We start from the raw sequence: 19,614 nt of genomic DNA, 5'->3' as shown, positions 1-19,614 counted from the left end.
GCCGCGCCAGGCCTCGGACGTCTGCCGTTACCAAGGGTGGTAATATCGCTCAGAGCCCCTCTCCCAGGGCAAGGAGATGTGCCCAAGAGCCTCCGCCACCCCGCTATGGTCCGTGGCTGCCCGGATGACAGCGGATTATGCAGGCCAACACTGGAGCCCTGGAACATGCGGCCGCGCCAGGCCGTGGAAGTCCGCCGTCGCAGATGGCGGAAATAATATATGTGGCCCCTCTCTCAGGGGCAGGGGATACCCCCGGGAGCCTCCGCTGTCCTGCTGTGTTCCTCCGCTGCCCGGATGGCAGCGGATTACAGAAGTCGGCGTCGGACATTAGGATTGTGCAGCCGCTCCGGTCGCCATCTTGGACACGCCCCTCAAGTGCCAGTCTTTTAAAACTCAGCAGCTACAGTTTTTGTAGCAGCTGACTTTTATTTTTTATTTTCACTGGAACTCCACTTTAATGTGTGAAGATATTATTTGTAGTGTACAAATTACAACCTGTACGTTACCTCTAAGGGTTGTACCCCTTCTGACTTACTGTTGGTGAGTCCTGCAATCACATTGTTATGAGCTCCTTGTAAAACTATTATCTCTTTCCAATAAAATCTATGAACAAGAGAAGATATGGACCCCACAATTCCTCTATATACTCCACAATTCTCCCATGTGGACACCTCGTAAGTGGTTCTCCAGTATAGACTCCCAGTTTGGGGAACTCATTTAGAAGAAGCCATCAAATAAGCCGTTATAGAAAGAAATGGGAAACAGACAGAGAAAATAATAGAGAGTGGTGGGAGGTGATTGTGACCTCCATACCTCTCATCTTTCTGTCCTCTTCACAGAAACTCAGTCATTTCTTTTGCATAGAGCTTTCAGGACTCCAGCTCAATTGTTCAGTTAGGACAGGAGGGATTTCCCCTTATGACCCCAATTGTAGCGGTGAAGTTGGGGATTTGATACATCTTTTGGAGATGTCCAAAATTATTCAAAAAGTGGAACAATATGACTAGTATTGTAATGTTGGTATTTAATATTCCTCGGGTGTGCCTCTTGGTGTCAATAGAGGAGGAATTATTTACACCTCCTCCTATTACAAGTCATAGAGCAATAGTGAGGCTGCTTGACCATAAAAAATATCCCGATCTTGGCTATCATCTCAAACTCCCAGCAGACACCAGTGGATTGAGCGGGTGATCTCCACATTAACATGTGAAAAATGAACTCTCCAACATTGTAATGTCCCCAGGAGATGTATGTCTGGCAGAACTGGCTGGATACTCCTTGCTCTCTCCTAGTTATTCTTCTTTTAAAATCTTAGCTTTTTTAGCCCCATAGAAGGAGAACGGCCAGTTGTATCCTACTGAATGGTGACTACATGGGGGGCCCATACTTGGGGTATGATCCTGGAGACACGGGCCCCATTGATCGGTGTCAGCTATCTATGTATGTACTGGGGGGAGTTACTTGCCGTGTACAGCTGAATTGTTCTAGGCTGTTTCTTCTTTTCTCTGTTCATTTGTTTATAAAAGGTAAAAGTGACACCATAGACAAAGCAAGTTATTGTTCTGTATGATCTGTAACAGTGCCACAACTGCCTATACGTGAGAATGTATGACTCCATTGTCTGGGCTGAATGTTGGGAATACTGTGCGCACTTAGAAACTTTATTAATAAAATCTATTTGATTAAAACAATTACTGTAGATAATGCTGTACATATTCTTTCTATTCATAAGATATATTTAGTAATGAACATTAAAAATAGAAAGAAACTTTATGTAGCCCTTTTATATAGAATTCTATCTTTTTTCTTTCTCTACAGGTAGATTGATGAACCAAGTTTTTAGGACATTTTGGTCTTCATGAATACAGCTAAGTCACATGGAAAATAAAATACATGGATGTCTTAATTGACTGAAAGTCTTTACTGCAGTTCACTGGAGGATTCACACGGGATACAAGTCATATCTGTGTTCTAAAAGTCATGGTTTGGATCCTCTTCCACATTGATCCAGCAGGAGAAAAGTAATTTCAGTGTTCTGGAAGTGACAATGGCTTTACAGTAAAGTCCAAACTACGTATGCATAAGAGGAGTCATTTCAAACTACTTGTTTGGAGATTTTACAATGGAGAGAAAATATATCACACATCAGAAGGTTCACAATGGAGGGAAGCCATATCCTTGTTCTGAATGTGACAAAACTTTTATAAGCAAGTGCGAGCTTACAGTACACCAACGAGTTCACACTAGAAAGAAGCCATATCAGTGTTCTGAATGTGATAAAGCTTTTACTCGGAAGTCACATCTTCTCACACACCAGAGGATTCACACTGGAGAGAAACCATATCAGTGTTCTGAATGTGATAAAGCTTTTATACAGAAATCACTTCTTATCAATCACCAGAGTATTCACACTGGAGAGAAGCCATATCAGTGTTCTGAATGTGATAAAGCTTTTACTCGGAAATCACATCTTCTCACACACCAGAGGATTCACACTGGAGAGAAGTCATATCAGTGTTCTGAATGTGACAAAGCTTTTTCACAGAAGTCAGATCTTATCAGACACCAGAGGATTCCCACTGGAGAGAAGTCATATCAGTGTTCTGAATGTGATAAAGCTTTTCCAGAGAAGTCAAATCTTATCAGACACCAGAGGATTCACACTGGAGAGAAGCCATATCAGTGTTCTGAATGTGATAAAGCTTTTACACAGAAGTCAAATCTTCTCAAACACCAGAGGTTTCACACTGGAGAGAAGTCATATCAGTGTTCTGAATGTGATAAAGCTTTTACAGAGAAGTCAAATCTTCTCATACACCAGAGGATTCACACTGGAGAGAAGTCATATCAGTGTTCTGAATGTGATAAAGCTTTTACACAGAAGTCAAGTCTTATCAGACACCAGAGGATTCACACTGGAGAGAAGTCATATCAGTGTTCTGAATGTGATAAAGCTTTTACACAGAAGTCACATCTTATCAGACACCAGAGGATTCACACTGGAGAGAAGTCATATCAGTGTTCTGAATGTGATAAATCTTTTACACAGAAGTCAAGTCTTATCAGACACCAGAGGATTCACACTGGAGAGAAATCATTTTAATGCTATCAATGTCACAAAACCTTTACAGTTAATGCCGGTCTAATTTATCACCGGAGGATTCAAATCTCAGCATAGATTAAATTCTGGAAGAAAAGTGATATTAAAGAAGTTTCAGGTGTCACAAGTTAGTTTCACATCCCCAATGTCATCCCACAAGCTAGAGAAGAAGAGAGAAGATAAAATATTACTTTAAAAGAAACAAACTAAAATCTCAGCAAACTGGAATGTAATGATCGGATGAACTGAGTTTACTGCTTATGTCCATCAATACACAACTAGAAGGGATTTGAATATTTTACCTTTTGACAATTTATTTAAGATAAGCATCAATAACTGAACATCTTCCCTCATGATTCTCATCTTTATATTTTAATATGGAGCTTTGAATGAACATGTAATGCATTTTCATGATTCACCAACTGAGTTGTGTTTCCAAGCATTTTCTTCATTTCTGGATCCTGAGGTAAAACATGCCCAACACTGCCTCAGTACCAGAGACTAGGATGGGGTCTATTGTCATCTTACCAAGTCTCTGAAGCCTCAGTGGGAGAGTCCATTCCAGGTTCTTCTGACTATTGATACATCATCAGCCAGGTTTGAGGTCTCCAGCTAAGCCCACCTTGTCTAATCCTCCCATTACGTTCCATCTCCTCTCCCATTATCAATGCCTTCTTTCCACATTTCATCTCTCATGGGCGACAACTTTTCAGGCAGGTCTGCGGCTGTGACGGCAGCTAGAAAGAAGTCTATTCAGTGAGAAAACAACATCCCAAGCTGATGCAGGCCTTCCAATTCTACAATACAAGTCAAATATTATCACACACCAGAGGAGTCACACTGGTGAGAGGCCATATCGGTGTTTTGAATGTGGCAAAGCTTTTACACAGAGAGAACAACTTAACACAAACAAGAGGGTCCACACCAGAGAAAATCCGTAGCCGTGTTGTGAGTGTAACACAGATTTTTTTACATACGTCACAGCTGATCACACACCAGAGGATTCACAGGCTTCAGCTGCAGGAGGTAATGGGGAGAAGGGGGGTTTAAAGGAGTAGAAACCCAAGACTATTTTACCTTTTGACTATTTTCATCAGACAAGTATTGACAGTGAATTGTGTTTCCTAATGATTTAAATCTCTATCCTTTTTATGGAGCTTTGACTGAACATGTAATATATTTTCATCATTCATTAACTGAGCTGTGTTCCCAAATGTTTTCTTCATTGTCAGATCCTGAGCTAATGCATTACCAACACTGCCTCAGCACCAAGACTAGGTAGTGGTCAAGTGGCATCTTACCAAGCCTCCAAAGCCTCAATGGGAGAGACTTTTCTAGATTCTGCTGACTATTCCAATATCCGTCTAGCTTGAGGGCTCCAGCTACGCTCACCTTGTCCATGCCTCCCTTCACATATTCCACCTCCCCTCCAGTGATCAATGCCTTATTTCCAGGTTCCTCCTCCTCTTATGGATGACAGCTTTACAGGTAGGACTGCAACAGGGACAACAGCCATGGAGAAATCTCTGTCCAGGGAGAAATCAAATTCCTAAGCTGGTGTAGGCCTTCCAACACCAATTCACTGCTCTTTGTTTGGGATGTGTTCAACAGTACCACTTACACCCAGCTGGCTGCTTGTGTTCCATCTTGTCCTGCCACAAATCCAAGGGATTCCATCAGGAGAAGATTGGACTTCCTTATTATATTGTCTCTCTGTTCAGCTATTGCTCCTCTCCATAGACCGATCACTTACTACGACTGCATCTTCTGGGTGACTGAAATTCCTCTGACTCGGGTTCTCTTCAATGACTCTGAATAGTCAATTCTCTTTTTTTGGGTAGATATTGTTTGTGAAGAACCCTCTTTTGACCCTAGAAACATTCTGATGTTGACCCTAAAGTGTAACTATGGTTAGAATTAATATTTACATAAAGGGTGCAATCTGTCCTGAACCACTTATGGTGATGTCCCAGTTCAGCACATTACACCTTTTAGGATTTGTAATCTACCCAAATGTATTATACATCAGTTTTTCATGTCAGAGGGCTTTAATGTGGTAGAAAATGAGGATACGTATATTTTATTTGTTTTTCTAGGTAACACTTGTGATGTCACTACACTCCTAATGTAAATACGGTGCAAAAGAATTCTGTTTTTGTTGCTTTTACAGTGTTCTCCTATGCAGTGATCTGTTAAAACATTGAAAGCCTGGGGGGGGGGATGATTCCGGCTTGTGTGCTTAGTGCTGAATGCCGGCTGTTACAGAGCCTCCAATACCTGGATCTGGTAAGACCGGTGCCGCTTTAATATGGCCCTGGGACCAATAGCCACTATCCCAGCTAAAACTCAAGTGGTTGTTTTTCTGAGTCCTTATTGTAACATTTTATGACTTGTTGGTCCTGCCAGTAGAGCCGTTATTTTTCTACTTCCTGAAGGAAGGAAGCCATCCTAAAAATGGCAGCTGGAGGAGTTGAGACAAATCAAATAACACTGCTGGGGTGCATACAACTGTCAGCTTTTATTCATATGGTCTAAACCTTTGTAGAAAGGAACAAAACTGTTGCTGGAACTGCTTTACAAGTGTTAGTTGAAGTTGATTTGAATGTTTTTTGTCTCTTACTGAACCATTTGGCATGTTTAACCTTCTTCCTCTCCAGGCCATTCTCCAGTTTTCAGCACCGTGACATTTTGACTGACAATTACTTGGTCATGCAACACTGCACTTAAATTCATTTTATATCCGTGTTGTGATAGATAGACATTTCTTTTGCTGATATTTAATCATTACTGTTTTTTTGTATTTTCTCTATGAAAAGAGGAAATTACTTAACATTTTGAAAAAAAAGTTTCCCTTAGTTTCTGCTCTAAAACAAATACACTGTATTTCAAGGTTACCAACCCAGATGTTGTGAAGGCCGGTCACATTTCTTGAGGTCCTAAAATGCCAGGACAGTACAAACACCCTCCAAATGACCCCGTTTTTGGAAAGTAGACACTCCGGGGTCTTTAGTAAGAATTGTGGCTATTTTTGTTGTAGTTGTAATTTTGTGTCACTTTTTTTGAAAATGAAGCAAGTAAATAAAAGATGTTTTCTTCACATAGTTGTCATTTTAACAAGTTATTTCTCACACACGGCTTAGGTATACTTACAATTACACTCCAGAATACTTTCTTCTACTCCTCCTGAGTAATACATAGAGGGGCCCTGTGACGGAGGTGTGGGGGGAACAGAACACACGCGGAGAGCAGGAGTACACACAAGGCTTTTATTGAAACACAGCGAGGAGCACATGACCGGTAGAGCAGAGTTCTGTTAGACAAAGGGTTAAGTCTACACACAGGATGGGGGCACAGTGGGGGGCACAACTCTGGCCGGCAAAGGAATTCAATCCATACCACAGGGTTGGCAGAATTCCAGCAGACAAAAGGTTAAGTCCCTAACACAGTCTGTGCACACAGCAGAGGGGCAGAACTCCAGCAAACAAAGGGTTAAATCCTCAGCACAGGGTTGGCATACATCAGGAATGGCAGAACTCCAGCAGACAAACGGTTAAATTTTCAGCACAAGGTTTGCATACCACAGGAATGGCGGAACTCCAGGAGACCAAGGGTTAAATCCTCAGCACAGGGTTTGCATACCACAGGAATGGCGGAACACCAGGAGACAAAGGGTTAAATCCTCAGCACAGGGTTAGCATACAACAGGAATGGTGGAACTCCAGGAGACAAAGGGTTAAATCCTCAGCACAGGGTTAGCATACAACAGGAATGGCAGAACTCCAGCAGACAAAGGGTTAAATCCTCAGCACAGGGTTAGCACACAGCAGGGATGGAAGAACTCCAGCAGACAAAGGGTTAAATCCTCAGCACAGGGTTAGCACACAGCAGGGATGGCAGAACTCCAGCAGACAAAGGGTTAAATCCTCAGCACAGGGTTGGCACACAGCAGGGATGGAAGAACTCCAGCAGACAAAGGGTTAATTCCAGCACAGGGTTGGCACACAGCAGGGATGGCAGAACTCCAGCAGACAAAGGGTTAATTCCAGCACAAAGGGCAAAAGGTTCAGGCAGAATAGGGGTTGGTCCAGCATGCAGGACAAAGGGTCCAGGCAGAGCAGGGTTAATCCAACACAGAGAGTACAGCCAGAGGTATGGTCTCCAGGAAAGGGTTGTGGGGTCTGGCCACAGCTCAGAAGCAAAGAACAAAAGAAAGGAGCGCACAAACCTTGCGCATTACCTCAATAAACAATTCATGTATTTATTAATAAGTTATACTCACAAGAGTAGCAGTACAAAAGGCATATAACATCCAACACCAACACAGGGTGAGACCACACGTGCGAGTTCCATCCAGAAGGGAGATAAACTCTTGCTCAACTCACGCATTTCGAGGGGAGATCCCTTCTTCATCAGAGCTTAAACGTCTGCAAACAGTTTGCAGGAATGTGACGGGAGTGACTTTTGGGGGTGGGGGGACCTCTGTATCATCTCCCCAAATCATTATGTTTAACCCACCCTGTGCCTGTTAAGGGTTACAGGGTGTGTATGTGAATGTCTGAGTCTTGTGTGTTGTCCTTTGTCTAGGGCACATGGCTGTCCATTGTCTGTTTACCATGTGCTACCCCCCATTGTGCTGTGTCTCTCTGTCTAGTGAACTATTATGGGATGTACTGTTTGTGTATTGGTGTGGGGGTTGGTCAGTGTCCTTTGCCACATGGTTGCATCCCATTGTTCTGTGTCTAGTTGGATGGGGAGGGGTGATGAGGTGTTTCCTGCCTATACTGTAGCCCTTCCCACTGAGAGGGTGGGCTGATGATGTATGTCCTGTTCCTGGATGTGTTTCCCCGCCCTCTGTATAAAACATGTTTTGTGTAAAATAAAGAGGAGTTGACTTCCTGTTTTAGTAGGAGCTGGTTGTCTGTCTATTTTCCTGAGGGATTCCGAGGGTGTGGTCCGTGGATGGTGTTCGGACAGGGGAAGCTGCAGGATAACGGAATATACCCAAGTGCGGTCGGGTACCGGTTCCGTTACATTGGTGGCAAGCGGTGGGATTGTGCTTCCAGCTGTAAACACATCCAAACCACCACCGGGATTCAAGAGCAGGAAAAGACGTCAGTCACCCCAGTGGAGATATGGACCTGGCATCAGAGTTCCCAGGGCTGCTGCAGATCATCCTTGCAACATACCCCAGGACTGTGTCTACGGATCAGTACCTGGAGCTCAGGCAGCGGATTTGGGAGGTGCTTTGGAGAGGAGCGGTCCAGGCTGCTGGTATGGACAAAGGCAAGTGCTACCCAACCCCAGGGGAACGGGCCAGGGACCATCGGAAGCTACGGATGCCATTCCTGGGAGAGCGACCCCAGGAGCAATGGTTGGCTGAGTTGGACAGGCTGGTCCAGCAGGAGATACAACTGGACAATAGATATCGGGCTCTGCAGTGGTACGCAGAGCAGGAATATTTAGGGGTGTCCACAGAGTGCTCTCCTGAGGGACTTGACTTTGGTGGGCCTGGATTGCTGTGGGAGAGCCTTACAGACCTTTTTGTGTTTGGCGATAGAGGAGAACCTACTCTGGAGGAGTTGCGGGAAGGCAGAGAGGCTATGTTTGGTCTCAGAGGGGTCTCAGAGCTTGAGCCAGATCTGCAATACCTGCTGATGAAAGAACTGCACCTGGAAAGGGCATACAGGCAACTGCTAGGATATGTTCGGCAGCATGCCCAAGAGTCATCAGTGGAAATTCCAGAGACTGGGGATCTGATAGACCTCTCAGCTGAGGAGGAACCAGCAGTAGACCTGGCAACAGGGCCAAACAGTACTGAACTCTGCCCAGCACTGGTAACGTCTCCTGAGTTCCACGGACAGGAGATGGTGAGCTCCGATCCCCAAACCCCAGTTCCAGAGGCTGGGGATTTGATTGATTTTTTTTCTGAGGAGGAACCAGCCGGGGAGCCGCCAGCTGAAGTGCTGACAACCGGACAGAGGGTCCAGGACCTCTGTCCCATGCCTGTGGTAGTTTCAGAGGCCCAGGGTGAGAAGGGAGAGGAGGTTGTTGTCCTCCCTTCCCCACAGTCAGCCAGAGTGGAGGAAACTGTTTTCCCTCCCAGGCCAGGATCTGTGCACCAGGGGGACAGTGACAGTGGAATTCCATCCCAGCAGCAGATCCAAAGTCTGGGAGGGGAGGAAGCCGGCCTCCCTCCCCTACAGTTAGCCGGAGCAGATGTGGGGTCCTCAGCAGAAGAGCTGGCAACAGGGCAGAGCGCTGCTGGCCTCTGCCTAGCAACTACAGCCACCACCTGGATACCCCAGGGATGCTGGGCAGTCGGCCCAGATCCCCCACAGAAGGATGAAGGAGGCCCAGCCACCCTGTCTTCTCCCCAGCGGCTGAGAGGATTCCCGGGAGAAGGACCAGTCCGTACTTCTCCCCGGCGGCGGGTATGTTCTACGGGAGAGGCAGAGGTTGGCTGGGTGAGTAACGCTTGGTGTGGGACAATTTGCATGGGGTACTGTGTGGGTGCCGGCACTGAGGGACTGGAGATGCAGAGTAACTTCAGAGTACATCCGTCTGGGATCTACTCCTGTGTTACTCTCCTGCCGAAAGGGGAGATATGTGACGGGAGTGACTTTTGGGGGTGGGGGGACCTCTGTATCATCTCCCCAAATCATTATGTTTAACCCACCCTGTGCCTGTTAAGGGTTACAGGGTGTGTATGTGAATGTCTGAGTCTTGTGTGTTGTCCTTTGTCTAGGGCACATGGCTGTCCATTGTCTGTTTACCATGTGCTACCCCCCATTGTGCTGTGTCTCTCTGTCTAGTGAACTATTATGGGATGTACTGTTTGTGTATTGGTGTGGGGGTTGGTCAGTGTCCTTTGCCACATGGTTGCATCCCATTGTTCTGTGTCTAGTTGGATGGGGAGGGGTGATGAGGTGTTTCCTGCCTATACTGTAGCCCTTCCCACTGAGAGGGTGGGCTGATGATGTATGTCCTGTTCCTGGATGTGTTTCCCCGCCCTCTGTATAAAACATGTTTTGTGTAAAATAAAGAGGAGTTGACTTCCTGTTTTAGTAGGAGCTGGTTGTCTGTCTATTTTCCTGAGGGATTCCGAGGGTGTGGTCCGTGGATGGTGTTCGGACAGGGGAAGCTGCAGGATAACGGAATATACCCAAGTGCGGTCGGGTACCGGTTCCGTTACAAGGAATAATTCATTTTCAGTGGTCAAAAGATAACTGACAGCCTCTCAGTTGAGTGTTTTCTGAGTCTTCATTCATAGGAGGAATTTAGCTGCTGTGTGTCAGGATTTCAGTGTTTACATCAAAACAGAGGCAAAACTTTTAGGATTTAATTTCCTGAAAATGGACGGTGCATAAAATATGTACAAAGTATAAAAAGTTACAGAAAATACAAGAAGACAAACAAATGACTATTCACTATAAAATAAAAGGAAATAAAACAGAAATAAAACTTTTACCAAGAATTATCCTGTGACTGGAGCAAGTCAGAGAAAGTCCACAATCCGTTAGTCGATAGAACCGGCTCCATACGAATCACCACGTCCACCTCAAGTCCTCAATTTATGGGAATATGGATGTGGGTGGGACATTAGTCCTTGGCCAATCAACCCTGGAGGGTGTTCCCGTACCAGCCCACAGGACGTTCTGGGAGCTGAAATGCCCAAAGTCCATTGGACCAGGAACGGTTTGATTCACCAAGTCGGGGATTGAATTTCCGACAGCAGCGCATCAGTCCGATCGCAACAGTACCAATCACTGTTCAGCTGTCACAATCCGGCACCATATAACCATTTCCTGCATTTCTCTGGCATTCTACATAGACCACAAATACAGTTTTACATGCAGATGTAGCCTACAGAGTGTCCAATCAGAAGGAAGTATTTTCATCTCTCTGCAACTAATATTTTAGCTTTTATGAGAGGTGAAACATATTCCTTTTGATCTGTGTATATACGCCAGAGCTCCCCAGACAGATCGGAGCCCCCCTGGTCTCCTGCAGCCAAAATGTCTGGTGTTCTTCTTTTATACCTCAGGAAGGTGGCAAAGTCTGATTATAGGTAGGTCTGATTATAGGTAGGTGACAAATCTTATGGGCACTTAGGTGTCACTTCCAGCCTGAGGAAGCTGCTCTGTCTTTTCAGATACTAATGGGTGGGCACATGTCTCTGAGTACCTATGACTGAATATATGACTGAATACATCTTTAATGAAAAGGAATGAAACTAAATGTACGATTACATATTGCTACAGATCACATCTCAGCTCCTCACATCTGTACATTTATGTCCCACCCTTCCTTACACTCACAGAAGGCGGTCAGAAGGTGATAATCCATTCTTAACTTCCTCCCAGCTCTCACTCCTGGATGGACGGATGGATGGATGGATGGACAGATGGATGGACGGATAGGGGTACTTTATGACCAGCTTGTTACTCTCAAGCCTTCGCTCATGATTCCTCAGTTTGAGAAATGTTTACAAAGAGAAGACCGCGCCCCTCTGATTAATAAACTATTAACTATATGACTGTGTAACGTGAAATATAATTACAATCCGCCACTGGGGGAATACTAGCACATAGTTGCTTCATACTTAGGATGTATAACGGGTCCTTACTATCTCCTGGATTGGGCCGGTGCTGGAGGATCCCATAGGGTTCTCTACTAATGGCGCCCCCGTTCTTATGTGTCCATGACTCAGCTCATATATATATACATGCACGTATTTATGTGTGAATCGATTTTGAGTAGACTTCGCACTTATATGATGCATATGCATTTTCTTCACTACCCCTACTATTATGGGCTCCCCCAAACGCTACTCCGATCTCCCCCACGTGAATCGTAGGATCTGACTTGTTATACACCCCCAACCTATTCTCGGACTAGGTAGTATCTCAGTGTCCCAGCTATAGGATAAAAGCCCTCCATGTTGTGATTCACATCCATGGTGCACTTTAGGGTGTTAAAGCGTGACCTATGCGATCATTGACGTTGACCAATACGCAAATTGGGCCATGGATTCTAAATACCTTCCTTTCAATATGCCGCTCGTGGAGGGTAATAGTAAGAAAACTCCACACTTGTAAGCAATAACATGCTAAATAACAGAAGTTCCCTCGGTCAGGATTTGTATTTAAAAAGTTGTTTGAATGTCAATTGCACGGAATAGATGGCCTATGGCCTACATCCTGGAACACTTAAACACTATATTATTGTTGTATCCATACTATGTTTTACATACGGTTGATGTTCTTACTTGAACCTGATACAGTTAAAAATTATCTTCGTCTAGTGATATGATTATCAGATATCATTGGTTCATAGTTAATGATAAGAATTATCTATTTACTTATTATGTACAGACTGAACTTATGCCTGTTTACCACGCTACGAGGTATGAGGACGCTTCAATTTATTGATTAGCACAATTTTCGGTACCTATCCACATTCACGTACATATAATCCACCACATAGGCACTCTCCTTCATGACTTACTTCTTACATATTCCTCATCGTGTATTCGCGCCTGTGAGGACTGTCATTAGCCCCTGTGTTCGTCTGCAATGCTTTAGCTTATATAGCTTTATATCTTTATGTATATTATCTGTTACCCACCTCTCTTCCCTTTTTACTCTCGACATACATTGGCTGCTTCCCACATATCTCTGTGTTTCAAGGCCATTTTATGTTGGTCAAAGTCCTTTATATACCTTTCGTTTGAGGACACGTAACCTTTTCACGAGTATATTATACGTTCACAATACGGCCGTTTCTGGGCTCGACACATCTCCAAGTGTAATTTCCTATTCTAGTACACACCTTTATAATTTACCAGAGCTTTATTGAGAGAGAGAGTAGCTGGCCTACATCTTCTCTGGAGTCTTATATATAAAAGAAGTTGAAGGAACGTATGACTGCTATATATACATATATATATGGGTTTCTATGTGACACGCCTGACACCTCTTTCTTCTTCTCCTTTATTCCTCTCCTACATATCTATCATCTGTATTCCTATCTTGACACACTTTTATTCTAGTATTCCTTAAATTCCCTTTTTATCCTCTCCCCATACCTACTCTCCCCCTTTCTCACCCCCCCCCTCTTTTTTTTTTTTTTTTTTTTCCTTTTCTTCCTTCTTCTCTATCTGATATCTCTCTTATCTTACTTACAACCATTTGATACGCCAACAGGTTTTGAATAAGTATTTTTGGCATACAATATAATGGCTATTAACCTCCCATTTGCGCGTTCAGCACCCAAACTCTCTGTGGCCTCACTCAACGCAAAGGGTTTAAATATACCTGAGAAACGCTCGCAACTTCTAACATATATGAAACACCTTAGAGCAGACGTGATCTTTGTCCAAGAGACTCACTTTCATGCAGACCACATACCTAGATTTTCGGATGCTAACTTTCCAAAGGTATATCACGCAGTCAACACGGAGGCGAAAGCAAAGGGTGTGTCTATTCTACTCTCTAAACAGCTCCCGTTTACAATCACTGAACATCTTGAGGACCCCGAGGGGAGGTTCCTGTTTCTTAAAGGCACCCTCTATAATAAGCCACTTACTCTAGCTAACATTTACAGCCCCAATACCGCACAAGTCTGCTTTTTTCGCAAAATCGCCAAATTACTGTCCACTTTTCAGTCGGGTATTCTGATTCTTGGCGGTGACTTTAATGTAGCATTGAACCCATTGGAGGATACTTCCACCGGTTCCTCCTCTAAACCCTTCAAAGCACTCAAACAGATCAAACTGGAGCTACATGATCTTCTCCTCCATGATACCTGGCGCACCCTCCACCCTAAAGACAAAGACTACACATTTTACTCCGCACCACATAAGCGACATTCTAGAATTGATTATTTTTTTCTATCTCAGAAAGACTTACATAACTTGCACTCTGCTTCGATCGAACCAATGATCCTTTCTGACCACCACCCAATTTTGATGACATTACAATTTCCTGATGCGCCGGGCGCGTCCAAAACGTGGAGATTGGACCCCTTTCTTCTTACAGACTCCTCTGTTTCCCTCCAGATCCGTGATTCTCTGACCAATTATTTCAAAAAAATGTATCTCCTGAAACGACCCCTCTCACACAGTGGGAAGCACATAAATGTGTAACCCGTGGGCTTCTCATGTCTATAACCGCCTCGCGAAAACGTCTAGCTCAAGCATCTTTTGCCTCCCTACTGCAAAAAGTTCGTACACTTGAATGCACACATAAACGCTCTAGAGCCTTGAATTCTGCATCTGAACTAGATCAAGTGCGTAAACAACTTCTAGATGTTGTAGACAGGAAAGCCAAACGTAGTTTTATTCTTCAACAAAAACTCTTTTATGAACATGGAAATAAGAGTGGCAAGTTTCTAGCCCGGGCCTTACAAGCCAAAAAGGCAGCTCGACACATATACCAGCTTACTTCTAAGCAGGGACGCTTATTGAAAACATCAAAGAATATTGCAGCTGAATTTGAAAACTATTATTCTGCCTTATACAATTTACCTGTACCATCTAAACCTCCAGGTGACACTAGATCACGTAAGACAATTATCCAGACTTTCCTGAACCAATATCTCCCAAACCCAATTACTAGAACACAAGCAAAAGATTTAGATGGTGCTCTGACCCTAATGGAGTTACAACAAGCTATTGCACAACTGAAACCTGGTAAAAGCCCAGGTCCCGATGGATTTGTCACTGCCTACTATAAGACTTTCCACGACATATTGGCACAACCATTTTTACGGGCCTTCAATACCTTAGATACACCAGGGCAATCCTTGCGCCATCTCACTGAGGCACATATTACGGTTATACCAAAAGAGGATAAAGACCACACACTACCAGCAAATTATCGTCCGATCTCTTTATTGAATGTTGATTTAAAGATCTTTGCAAAAATCTTGGCCAATCGCCTATTACATATTATAGATCCCATTGTATCAATGGATCAAGTGGGCTTCGTACCTGGGAGAGAAGCCAGAGACAACACCATACGGGCCATAAATGTTCATCATTGGTTAATTCAAAAACAACAATCAGGCTTTTTCTTATCACTAGATGCCGAGAAGGCCTTTGATAGGTTAGCATGGGATTATATGGAGGCGGTTCTTTTTGGCCTTGGATTGCCTCAGCGTTTCCGTACCTTCATTATGTCTTTATATACCTCTCCCACAGCTAAAGTGCGAGTTAACGGTCTACTCTCGGACTCTTTTTTGATAGGCAATGGCACCAGGCAGGGATGCCCACTATCCCCCCTCCTTTTTATTTTAACACTGGAACCACTGAAGAATTGCATCAAACAAAACGATAATATCAAGGGGATTCATATCAATGGCAAAATTCATAAGATAGCGGCCTTTGCAGATGACATCTTGCTTTTTCTAACAGATCCCCATATCACTTTACCTAACCTGCTAAAAGATTTTGAATTGTTTCATTACCTGGCCAATTTCAAAATAAACTTCTCTAAATCCCAAGCGCTTAATGTCTCTCTTCACCGGGAGGTGATTAGGCAAGCGAAATCGAACTTCCCTTTTGCCTGGCAGTCGGAGGCAATTACATACTTGGGAATCCAATTACCGACTAATCTAAAGGAACTCTATGATTTGAATTTCCTACCCCTCTTGCGTAATATTTCCAAAGACCTCCAGACTTGGAACAAACCTTGGTTTTCCTGGTTTGGTAGAGCAGCCATTCTCAAAATGAATGTGCTTCCAAGAATACTGTACCTACTCCAAACAATACCGATTGCATTACCGAGTTCTTTCTTTACATCTTATAAAAATCTCTGCTCCTCCTTTCTTTGGAATAACAAACACCCCAGAATTAGCTTTGTACAACTCACCATGCCTAAGAGAAGTGGAGGTATTGGACTACCTGACATTACATGGTACTACAGGGCGTGTCAATTGGCAAGAGTAGTAGACTGGACCTCGAACTGTGATCGTAAGATTTGGGTTGACGTAGAATCTGATTTTTCGATGATTTCGCTTGCCTCCTCCCCTTGGCTGGGAAATGCTCATATTCCCACTGAATTTCGGGATCACCCTCTTGTAGACCCCACGTTAAACTGTTGCCGACAGACATTCCAGAACACTGAGCTCTCTTCCTCCCCGGGCCCCTTAACCCCAATCAAAAAGAACCCTGACTTTTTGCCGGGTATGTCCCAGACTTTCCTCTCTGGATGTGACCTTCCAGATAATCTGACAATACATCACCTTTTCAAAAATACTAAGTTCTTATCTAGAGAGGACATTTTGAAGTTGTGGCCATCCCTGAACCTAACACCGTGGATATATAGACAAATTCATAATTTTACACATAACGCCTCGCATTTACAAGACTACTCCAGGTCGCTTACTCCATTTGAGAAACTTTGCTTCTCGAATTCCCCCCAGCGACATGTTATATCCAAGCTTTACTCCCTTCTTGAAACTACTAGTATATCTCAACCTCGAAAAGCGTGTGAGGCTTGGATACGAGATTTACAAATACCTTTGTCAACTGACGACTGGGATCACATTTATGAACACATACATTCGGGCTCCATGTGTGTTTCCACGCAGGAAAGTAATTACAAACTATACTCTAGATGGTACAGAGTTCTGTCCCTGCTGCATAAATTTGACCCTAACATTTCAGAGTTGTGCTAGAGATGTAGACAGACAACAGGCACACTCCTACATATCTGGTGGGATTGTCCCTTGTTGCAGCCTTTTTGGGAAAAAGTGCGAGATATAGTCTCACAAGTGACTACTTACACTCTGGAATACACCCCGGCTCAATTTTTACTTCACCACTCCTCAATTCCGTTAAGGATGTACCGTAAGTCTCTGACCCTGCATATGATAAATGCGGCGAAACAATGTATTCCTGTCCACTGGCGATCAGAACAGATTCCTACTGTGCGGGAGTGGTTTCATAGGGTCATCAGAGTTGCGGAGATGGAGGAATTGATTTCAGTGACAAGAGACCACCCTGAGAGATTTCGGAAAACTTGGGCGTGTTGGAAACACTTCCAAACTACCAATTTCTATAATCTCTATATGAATAACTAAAACTAATCTACAGGTCGTGAATACCGTTCAAAGTTATCACCTCTGGAATAGCGCCGCGGACCGTGTTTATCGAAATGTATGTTAAGTCCTAAGGATAATACCTATTAGCTTGTCTACTATATTATATTATGGTTGGCTTAATAGCTATTACCATTACTTGATCCATCCTTCCCTTTTCACTTCCATCCCACCTCTCCCCCCCCTCTCCGTTCCCCCCCCCCCCTTATTTTTTTTTTTCTCACTCCTCCCTGTGCTTTCTAAATCTTCCTCCATATACAGTACTCTCCTCTTTTTCTTTTCTCTCTTTTCTTTCCTTTTGTCTCATATTTCTCTCTTAAACAACTATTTCTACATACAAGCAGAAACTTAACTTAACCGGGTGCGGAATTACACGAGGCGTCAGCCTCAGACATCAATGCTGTTTTTTGCTCCACTACCCGATTACTTAAGCGCTTTTTACCCCCGACACTTGCATCCTCTATACCTCTATTGCTTACCATCCATATTTGCGAACCTGTTATTCTACTTTGTTTACTGGGTAGCGTGATCTCCTGTTTATGTTTACTGCATACTTCAATTACATGTCTGACTACCCGTCTGCGTTACGGGAGATTGCTTCAGTTATACGTGTGCAAAATGTGTTCCGTACATGTCTTTAATCTCAAATGTCTTGTATTTCAATAAAAATTTTTGGAAGAAAAAAAAAAAAGGAATTGAGGTCAGGAACAAACAGGAAGTGAGGTCAGGCACAGACAGGAAGTGATGTTAGGCACAGACGGGAAGTGAGGTCAGGTAAAGACATAAAGCGATATCGGGAACAGGCTGCAAGTGAGGTCGGGCGCAGACATGAAGTGAGGTCAGGTAAAGACATAAAGCGATGTCAGGCACAGATGGGAAGTGAGGTCGGGCTCAGACAGGAAGTTATGTCAGGCACAGACAGGAAGTGATGTCAAGCTCAGACAGGAAGTGAGGTCAGGTATATTCAGGAAGTGAGGTAAGTTACAGACAGGAAGTGATTTAAGTTACAGACATAAAGTGATGTAAGGAAAGAAAAGAAGTGATGTCAGGCACAGACAGGAAGTGAGGTCAGGAACAAAGGGGAAGTGAGGTCAGGTACAGACAGGAAGTGAGGTCAGGAACAAAGGGGAAGTGAGGTCAGGCACAGACAGGAAGTGATGTTAGGCACAGATGGGAAGTGAGGTCAGGCAAAGACATTAAGCGATATCGGGAACAGGCGGGAAGTGAGGTTGGGCACAGACATGAAGTGAGGTCAGGTAAAGACATAAAGCAATGTTGGGAACAGATGGGAAGTGAGGTCGAGCACAGACAGGAAGTGAGATCAGGTAAAGACATAAAGCGATGTCGAGCACAGACGGGAAGTGAGGTTGGGTTCAGACAGGAAGTGAGGTCGGGCTCAGACAGGAAGTTATGTCAGGCAAAGACTGGAAGTGATGTCGGGCTCAGACAGTAAGTAAGGTCAGGTATATTCAGGAAGTGAGGTAATTTAAAGACAGGAAGTGAGGTCAGGAACAAACGGGAAGTGAGGTCAGGCACAGACAGGAAGTGAGGTCATACAGAAAGTGATGTAAGGTACAGACATGAAGTGATGTCATGTACAGACAGGAAGTGATGTCAGGAAGACAGGAAGTGATGCCAGGCACAGACGGGAAGTGAGGTCAGGCAAAGACAGGAAGTGATGTCGAGCACAGACGGGAAGTGATTTCGGGTACAGACGGGAAGTGATGTCAGGCACAGACAGGAAGTGAGGTCATGTATATTCAGGAAGTGAGGTAGGTGATAAACAAGAAGTGATGTCAAGTACATACAGGACATGATGTCAGGTAGAGATGAGCGAATTATTCAAAAATTTGATTCGGCTGATTCGGCGAATTCGTGGAAAAAAATCGATTCGAGTCGAATATATTCGCTGCAAATTTAACTTATAAAAGGGTGTTTCTAGGCTTCAGAGAGCCTTTATATTAGTGCAGAACACTGTACCTTTAATTTAAATGCCCTTGGAGTCTGCTGGGGAAGAGAAATAATACTGTCAGTCAGTATGACATGCAGATGAGTGCCGTCGATCTTAGAATCACCGCAAACCGCACACTTCACTCATTTGGGCAGTCACGGGGCCAAAACCAGAGTGTGGAGCCACAGTGTGGCGGTGGAGGCAGCAGCAATGGGAGGCCATACAGCACCCTATGACAAAATGGAACCCACCAGCAGTGTGAGGAGACCTGAAAGTGGCACATGGCAGAGTGTGGCGATGGAGACAGCAGCAATGGGAGGCCGTACAGGGACCCATGACACACTGTGGACCTGGCAGCAGCATGAGGAGGCGGTACAGGGGCCCATGGCAGATTACGGGCCTGGCAGCAGCAATGGGAGGCCCGTAATCTGCCAGCACCCTATGACAAAATGGAACTCAC

General features: G+C 44.2%; 1 protein-coding gene across 1 annotated transcript in view; it reads left to right on the top strand.

Moving 5' to 3' along the window:
* Positions 1-6,197, top strand: part of LOC149455063 (uncharacterized) — a 261,113-nt gene extending 254,916 nt beyond the window's left edge. Inside the window, 1 exon segment of the mRNA XM_089686698.1 lies at positions 2,283-6,197. Within this exon segment, the coding sequence (XP_089542824.1) occupies positions 2,283-3,103 (821 nt within the window). The 3' untranslated portion in view covers positions 3,104-6,197.
* The last annotated feature ends 13,417 nt before the right edge of the window (positions 6,198-19,614 follow it).

The sequence above is a fragment of the Staurois parvus genome, unplaced genomic scaffold (assembly GCF_062004578.1).
Source record: "Staurois parvus isolate SC_StPar_1 unplaced genomic scaffold, SC_StPar_1.0 ptg000407l, whole genome shotgun sequence".
NCBI classification, from domain to species: domain Eukaryota; kingdom Metazoa; phylum Chordata; class Amphibia; order Anura; family Ranidae; genus Staurois; species Staurois parvus.
Note: the sequence above shows the minus strand (reverse complement) of the source record. Positions and strands in the feature narration are given on the sequence as shown.